At 33.3% G+C, this 9,388-nt stretch overlaps 1 protein-coding gene across 1 annotated transcript; it reads right to left on the bottom strand.

Moving 5' to 3' along the window:
- LOC135842963 (uncharacterized) lies at window positions 1–1,420 on the bottom strand. The gene is made up of 2 exons (XM_065360665.1): window positions 518–1,420; window positions 1–419 (listed from the first exon to the last, which is right to left on the bottom strand). The coding sequence occupies exons 1-2, from the start codon at window positions 527–529 to the stop codon at window positions 141–143; spliced, it is 291 nt and encodes a 96-aa protein (XP_065216737.1). The 5' UTR covers window positions 530–1,420; the 3' UTR covers window positions 1–140.
- Window positions 1,421–9,388: the final 7,968 nt, after the last annotated feature.

Below are 9,388 nucleotides of genomic sequence, written 5' to 3'. Positions count from 1 at the left end.
CATGTGTAGGTAGGTAGGTACATTCTTTACAGCAAAATTATTATGACAAATTATAATTAAGCATAAAATAAGTATGTCTGTCTCTGTAGCCTGTTTCATCCAAATGTATACTCATTAATTCATTGTTTCTCTGATTGTTGTTAGCAGTGGCCAGGAGGAGGTGGAGATCCATTATTAGGGGGTGGAGATCCATTATTAGGAGGAGGAGATCCATTGTTAGGGGGTGGAGATCCATTATTAGGAGGAGGAGATCCATTACTAGGGGGTGGAGATCCACCTCCATGATGACCCCCACCACCACCACCACCACCACCACTACCACCACATGCTGGACAGCTTATACCTTTTTCTTGTACCTTTTTACAAAGGAACCCTTTGAAATCTTTTTTCGCATCTGCATTATCACAATCGCTGTATTTCTACCCTCCCCAAACAAACAAATAACAAATACTTTCATAGAATTTGATAACATGTGGTGGGTATAGGTTTTTAAAAAACAAAATGAATAATTGCTTACCGGTGGTGTCATTATACCAGGTATGCCAGTTATTTGCCAGTCGTCGTTGATTTGGCCCCAGTATTTTTGACAGTCTTGGTCTGCTTCGGAAGACTTTGAGCATTTATCAATTGCATCCCAATTATCCAAGCCGCTCTGAGAGGCGCACTGCAAAGAAAAAAATGATGTACTTGGAATCGAATCTAGGTACCTTTGCTGATGTGGAAAGTTATCTTAATCAAAATTAGTTTATTTATGTTGTGGTAATGATCCAAAAACCTGGACCATTCTTAGAGACAAAAAAATCTGAAGATTTAATTACTTCCCGCCGTGCAAAGCAGGAGTGTCGAATGACACTTTTTTGGCGTGATAATTTTGACAGTGCGTTTGACACTATTTTGACAATTTCCAACCAATCAGAAAGAAGCTGAAAGTGTCGAAAACGCGTCAATACCATGCCACCAAACCGGTTTTGCAGCGATCTCTTGGCAAATAATTGACAATATTTTGACACTATTTTGACTACTTTTTGACAAATTTAGATTATTAAAATTAATTTTTAAAATTCGAGTAATTAATTGGCGAATGTGTTTTAACTTCCATTGCCCTCCAGCTACAGATAGGAATCGAGTACCAACATTGAAATTTTAATTTATCTCCGAAAATTCCTTACTTAACGGGGATTCGAACCTACGACCCTATGTTTCTACAACCTACACCTAATGCATGGGCTACCGCGACATGTTTGAGATGTATGCATTAAAAGCAATGTATTTATGTAAGGGATTGCTAGATAGGTTAGGTACCTATCATTTTTTATGTACATTTTAAAAACTCTGTCTGGCTGAATAAATTTAACCTACCAATTTCCTTAAAAATTTTTACATGAATAATAAATTGAAATAATTAGGTGTTAATTTTTGATTTTGAAAGAATTTGTACATAATATTTGATTGTTTTTCTGCGTCTAGGTAAAATACCTACATTAAAAAACAACGTGAAAAATGCCCAAAAAAATAAACCCAAATTTGGAATAAACTCACATACAATATTAAATTTATTTTTAGGCCTAAAAATACTTCGAAATGAAATAATAATGCATTCCGCAAAATTACTTTTAATTAGATCTAAAATTACATATTAATTTATTAATTGATTCATCAATTATTGCATAAATATTGAAAATCAATTCAATTCTGTGCCTAATATTCAATTTTTTATTTAATAAATTGAATGTAGGCATTACAAACTTGAATTCTTATTTTTTTTAAATATTAATCAAAAATTTTAAAGAAGATATAATTTTTTTACGAAGTAATATCTACCTACTCACTTGCAATTTTTAAAATACTGACCAGGTAAACATTTTTTTACACGAGACTATTTTTAAAAAAATTGATGGGCATTAGATCTCAAGAATTATCACAAATCAAAAAATTGCTCAACAAATGGCAATTTTAGGATAATATACATTACCAAAGTGTCACATAAGTGTCAAAACCATGTCAAATACCAGTTGTTATTTCACTACATTGATTGAATTGATTCAGTGTCCTTGAAAAATTGTCAATAATATGTCATTTTTGTGCCAAATTTGTGTCATGGATTTCGTGACACAAATTTAACAGAAATTTGACCAAGTATTGACAGCGTCAAACCTTCGTCAAACCTGAAACTGGAGAGTAGGCGGAGCCACCTCTATTGCGATTGGTTGAAATTCTTTGACACAGAATTGACGATGTTTTGGCGAGTCACTTGACAGTAAAATGACACTAAATGTTCGGCGGGTTCTTTTGCAGAGCATAGTTTATTATTCGCCTTGTGCATACACAGAACAAATTTTCCCATTAATTTCATTTTGCCTTCATTCAATTTGGTTGCACAAGCGTACATTCTATCTACAGCACATTCATCGTCACCTTCCCAGCAGGTTAGATTTCCGTTCACCATCTGAAAATTTTACATCATCATTAGTATTTCGTAATTAGTTAATTTTTTTAAGTTTTTGATATGTATTATGTAGGTACTTTGGAAGTGGAGCATGGCAAGAATTTCCAGTCTATGTTACATTTTGAAAATTCGTCAAAAACCTCGCTGGTCAATTGACTTTGAAAGAATGCTTGTGAACATTTGTTGAGAGATTCGTAAGATATGACGACAGTCAGACCACCTCCTGAACCTCCCTGAAAAGTTGGAAAAATATTAGGGTTTTTTTCGTGATACTGTAGGTGTTATTTTGTGTGAAAAAGTTGCTAAGGTATTACTTACTCCACCACCTCCTCCTCCTCCGCCATGTTGGCCATTCGGATTTCCTCCGCTTGGGTTCTAAATTAAATTAATTCATCAATTTGATTGTATGGTACATATAATTAGGTTATATCGTGTAGTTCACTTGAAAATTTGGAGAATTCGAAATATATGTACATGGAAAATTAATAATGAGAGAAGACGTTCAACAGACAGTTATGCCAGGGTAAAAAAAATATGAGAAAAAATAGTTATACCTACTCTTGATTTGCAATTAGAGGATTTAAAATTTAAACAATCTTATCAGAGGTTTTCAAGACTATTTGAATCTTTTTGAGTCAATAAAATTGAGAGGATTTGCTGTTTGAATCATTTTAGAAGTAAGTAATTAGCAGGATGATGAGACTATGAACTATGATTAAACAGTTTGAAATACCTAAAGATGAAAAATAAATATCTTGGCATTTTTACATAGTTGAATAAAGTTGTTGGTGAAATGTAATTACGAGCTATAGGCACACTTATGTAGGTGCAAATCTTTTCAACAATATTTCAATTTAAATTTTTTTAGAAGTATTAAAAATTCACCACTTACTTCTCCATTGCCCGAAACCGTTACGCTCACCGATAATATCGTCGTCAAATAAAATACGACGTTTTTGTGATACATTATTTACGAATATCAACAACAATACTACTCGCTCCCGAAGCAGTGAAACGAACTATTGGGATGGAGTGATTGTTTTTTTGATTATTTATACTCACTGAAAATGTAGGTAATCACCGAAGAGCGTAGGTATCGATAACATGGTGTTAATAAATTTAACATTTGCAGGGCTTGTGCAAACAACTACGAAAAACCTTTTTTTTTTTTATTAATGAAATATAGAGGTGTTATGAACGTTCGTTAGCCTATAAATCACAAGAAATGCTGCTGAGCTGTCCTCGTAAGCAGAAAAAAATTAATTAAAAAAAGAGCAATAGATGTTGTATTATGGACGAAGTATCGCTGGTACAGACTTTACATGCACTTAATGCTCAAGCTCATTATTCTCCGAACAATTGGATAGGTAAATCTTAGGCTACACCATTGAGAAAGGAATTCAAGTGAAAATGTAAAAATGTTAGGTTGAAAACAAGTAGGTACCTACCTATTGGACTCTTTTCTCTGGCGAACTGCTAAATTGTATTTTAGCCCATAAAAAAGATTGTTCGATAAAATTACAATGTAAGTGGAATGATCAATAATTCTTATGAATACTTTTTGGGTACAAATTTTAATGCCTGTTTATTTTTATTATTTATTTTCATAGGTAGGTAAAAAAAAATAAATAAATAAGGAGAGTTCACTGGTTTCAAGCGTTCCACAAAAATTAATCAACTGAAACACAACCACAACATACTTGGGTATCTGATAAAACTTTGAACCATTTGGTCCTCATTAGAGAAAAGGTACCATGAAAAAAATCCAAAAAATCTTATGTAAGTAGGTACCCACATATAAAGTGGAAAACAAAAAGTTCTGCAAATTTTCATTTGGCCCATATCAAAGCTGGGAAGCAGATTTTTTTTAAAATCGAGAATTCTCAACAAGGAGGGTGCTTTACAGGAAAACCATATCGAAGGACTAAATTTAGATATTAAAAGCTCCTAAAAGGGGTAAGGTGTTCTAAAATCAACATTGAATTTTTTTTTAGTTTTCTCAAATCAAAAATTTAAAGCGATTTGATTTCACAGAGGCCAATATAGGCCTCAAACCCCAAATCTTCGGACCCCCTCCAAAGCTTAGTGAATTTTCATTCGACACTTACAAAAGCTAGAAAGATAATTTGCTGATTTAAAAAAAAAAATGAATAGGTATTCACAAGTTTAGTATTCTTCAAGGAAAATATAACGAAGGACCGATCTTTATTTCAAGGAAAGGAATAGTCCGGCATATGGCAATAGGAGTAATTGCACCCCCCCCCCCCGCCGATCCTCCGGGACAACCTTTTTCTTTAAGGGGACATCCTAAGGAACATTTTAAAGCAAACTTGCCAAAAAAAAAGTTGGCCTTACTTACAAAATGGCGGCAATTTTGATTGACAGGTCAGCCGAAATCGCAGATTTTGCGTTTTAACATAGGACTTGCACGAAATTTTTCAAACTTTACAAAGGTAGATCGAAAGATCATGCAAACATTTATCACCTGTCAAAATTTCAAGTGCTAAAGTGCCTTTTTCGATTTTTGGTGAATTTTTGAAAATCGAATTTAGGCCAAAAATGAGGGAAAAAATCAAAATTTTACCAAATTGACTTAGAAAGCTAAAATTTGGGATATACCCTATTTTCGACATGCAAAATCGATTGGAAACGGTTTCAACCCGTTTTGAGCAGTTCTGGAGCCTCCAGAAAATTTTTGAAACTCGAAATTATCACAAAATTCCATAAAATTGGAGTTGTAAAGCTAAAATTTATTCTAAAAACTAATTTCAATACGCTACGAAGTACTGCAGATGAATTTCAAGTCGTTTTGGAGCCTCGAGCGACTTTTCGAAAATTCCTGAAACCTCCAGCAGATTTTTGAAACTTTAAATTTTCACAAAATTTCATCAAATGGAGATGGAAAGCTGAAATTTACTGTACACTCCATTTTTAACACCCTCTGAAGACGACTTCAAGTGGGTTCAAGTCATTTTAGGGCCTCCAGCGACTTTTTTTGGAAATTACTGGAGCCTCCAGCAGATTTTTGAAACTTTAAATTTTCACAAAATTTCATGAAATGAAGAGTGATATTCCAAAACTCACTTTGTCCATTTTTATCAAAGTTGGGTTTTCAGTGGTACCTGGTAGATGAAGTAGGTACGTATTAACTCACATTCCTACATCATCAACCTACCAAAATGAGGTGTTACACTCACCTAAATAGCCAATTCACTGAAAAATTTTTAAAAAATAACGTTCCAAAACGCGTTTTGTCCATTTCTATTGAAATTTTTTTCAGCAGTATTTAGTGGATGAAATGTATATCTACACTCCTACATCATAATCTTGGTTTGATAAAATTTTGGGGAAATTTCAAGTTTCAAAAATCTACTGGAGGCTCCAGTAATTTTCAAAAAAGTTGTTGGAGGCTCTAAAATGACTTGAAATCCACCAGAAGTCGTTTTCAGAGTGTGTTTTCAGCTTTCCATCTCCATTTGATGAAATTTTGTGAAAATTTAAAGTTTCAAAAATCTGCTGGAGGCTTCAGGAATTTTCGAAAAGTCGCTGGAGGATCAAAAACGACTTGAAATTCACCTGCAGTACTTCGTAGCGTATTGAAATTAGTTTTTAGAATAAATTTTAGCTTTACAACTCAAATTTGATGGAATTTTGCGGGAATTTCGAGTTTCAAAAATCTGCTGGAGACTCCAGACCTGCTCAAAACTAATCGATTTGGCATGTCGAAAATAGGGTATATCCCAAATTTCAGCTTTCTTGGTCAATTTGGTGAAATTTTGATTTTTCCCTCATTTTTGGCCTAAATTGGATTTTCAAAAATTCACCAAAAATCGAAAAACGCACTTTAGCACTTGAAATTTTGACAGGTGATAAATTTTTGCATGATCTTTCGATCTACATTTGTAAAGTTTGAAAAATTTCGTGCAAGTCCTATGTTAAAACGCAAAATCTGCGATTTCGGCTGACCTGTCAATCAAAATGGCCGCCATTTTGTGAGTAAGGCCAACTTTTTTTTGGCAACTTTGCTTTATAATGTTCCTTAGGATGTCCCCTTTAAGAAAAAAGTTGTCCCGGAGGATCGGCGGGGGGGGGGGGGTGCTATTACTCCTATTGTCATATGCCGGACTAGAATTCTATCGCAAGATTACAAGAAGAGATGAGCCATGGCCCGTTTTGTTATAAAAAATGGTAAAGGGGGAAATGTGGTTGATATTTTGGAGGTGTATAAAATGAGAATGGAAAAAAAGAGTAGGTACGATGATGACCCCTCGAATATTTACTGTCATTTTTACCATTTGGATTTTCACTGGGATTCTAATTGAAATAAAAGGTAATTTTGTTAGTTTTAAATTTAAGCCTATTTTATCTATGTGAATATTGAATTTATTATATTTTGTAGATTACTAATTAGGTTACGAGTTTGTATATTTTTATATACGCGATGGATTGTACATTTATTGTTCATAGTTGTAATATTTCTGTTTAATATAGACAAATAGGTACCTACGAGCACATTTTTGTTATTCTAAATAAGTTATATTATAATGTTCTTCACTGCGTTATTGGATTTTACTTTAAATGAGCGTGAAGTTCGTCGATATCTAGCGTGAAATTTTTGCAATTTACATTCATAAATGTTCATAATGATGCCCACTATTTGCTTCAAAGTAATAAAGCCCCATTGTGACGAGGTAATTGTTTTTTTTTTTTTTTTGAAAATGTAATTACTGAATACGCGTGGGTAGGTAGTTAATCGACAATTCGATTCGTAATAAATTGTTGTCCTGACTTTGAGCAAACACCTATCACGAAATCGGGGAATGCTACGTGCATATTATTGTAAGTATTGCTACCTGCGCTGCAAAACAATACGTGAAAATGTTGGCTTATAAAATTTGCTACCATTATACTCTAAAAGAGGCAATTAAACATCGTGGGCTTGAGGCACTTGAACAGAAAGTGAATAAATGAAATGATAAAATATGGTTAAAGGAAGAAAAGTTCAATTTCTAGTGAATTACTATAATAAATTTGAAACAGTAAACGGAAAACGAAAATTTGGAAACTTGAAAAACAAGGATTTATAAAGACTTGAAAACGAAATTCCCTGCCATTTTTACAGTATAAAAAATATTGTCGAACTCTCGATGATGTAAAGCTGCAAGGAAATAAAAGTTCAGCGAATTTTCATTTGATACCTATTAAAGCTAAAATGTTGATTTTTTTAAAAATCGAAGGTTCTCATTTCTCAAGTAACTACTTATTGGAAAAACCATTCCAAAATCACATTTTTAAACCCAAATCTAGAATACAAACTAATTTGACTCCACAGGAAAAAAATTATGCCCCAAAAACCAAAATGCTTTGAGAATATTTGAAAAGAAATGAGTTTCGAGTATTTGGCTCGCGTTTGAGGGCAAATTGTTGGTTCTTCACGCAATGCAAGTAAAATCAATGTAGGTAAGATAGAATATTTTTGTGTTTGCATGTTGTTCTGGTAGATGTAAATAATGACGGTATTCGAGCGGTTGCCGATTCTACATATTTGCAGGAAGAATTATTTGTTTCAAAAATGAATGAAATATGGCAATAACGCACTGTTTACGGCGTTTACTCGGCAACACTGGAGAATCTAAAAATTTGCTGGAGGTTCCAGAAGTCCAGAACGGTTCGAAACCGCCACCAATCAAAGTTCAGCTTTTGAAGTCAATTCGTGACATTTTGATTTTTTCTAATTTTGGCTCAAATTTAAATGTTCAAAAATTCGCTAAAAATCCAAAAAATGAATTTCAGCAACTGAAATTTTGGCTTGTGGTATATTTTAGAATCCTCTTTCAATTCCTTTTTATCTAGTTCAAAATTGTTTGTGTCGGTTGGGATAATAAATTATTCCCTTGTGAGTACCTAATTCTATTGTTTACAATACTGCCTCAAAAACCGACCTAATGAAATTAACTCCAATCACCAACCATGCATTAAGGTTATCACTAGGAGCGTTCCGAACCAGCCCAATAACCAGACTTACTGAGGATTCTGGAATTACTTCTCTACAGGAAAGAAGAAACTATTTAGCTCTAAAACAGTATGTCAAAATCGCCAAAAATACTAGTCATATAAACCATTTCAAGACATTCCACTCCTATCTTCAACATAAATATGGCGCATACAAACCATTTGGATACACAACAAAGGAGCTTATAGTTTCATTGGGACTTGATCCAGTCAACATACCCCAGATTGAAAGCTATTATAAGCAGTATCAATTTATTATTCCAAAGAAAAATACTTCCTACAGATCAAATAGAAGAGAAGAGGTGATTCTGGCCAGAATTCGAATTGGACATACTACATTGACACACAGATCACTTTTTACTGAAAAATCCCTCAAAAAATGTGATACTTGTAATGTGAATATGACAATCCAACACATCTTAGAATCATGTAAAGTATATGAGAAAATTAGAAACGAAACACTTGGGGTAAATTTTAAATACATACAAGTACATGAAGATAAAGAAGAAATGTGTGTAAAGTTGTTCTTGTTCCTAATTCGTGCAGGGATTTATGACTTGTTATAATTTATTCGTTTTGATTTGTTGAATTTTGAATTTTGTTGATCTTTGTTAAATCATGTTATTATTTTTGTTGAATTTTCGTTATATGTTTATGAATTTTGCTATATTTTTGTTGAGACTATTCTGTTGTTATATTTCTATTATTTGTTAATTTAATTTCTGTTGTTGGATTGTTGACGTTAAAGGCCAAGATGCCGGACGTCATGAAATAAAACTTTTTGATGATGATGATGAGGATGAAGATAATATCTACATACCTGTAGCTCCTTCAAGCGGCAAGTGTACAACCAAAGTCACGTCACGTAGAAATGAGCTGCGTATCAAACAGATCGGAGGGATACGAGAAAGAAGTACAATGAGTAGTATT

The sequence above is a fragment of the Planococcus citri genome, chromosome 1 (genome assembly GCF_950023065.1).
Source record: "Planococcus citri chromosome 1, ihPlaCitr1.1, whole genome shotgun sequence".
In the NCBI taxonomy this organism is placed as follows: domain Eukaryota; kingdom Metazoa; phylum Arthropoda; class Insecta; order Hemiptera; family Pseudococcidae; genus Planococcus; species Planococcus citri.
This window is presented reverse-complemented; position numbering and strand designations above follow the sequence as displayed.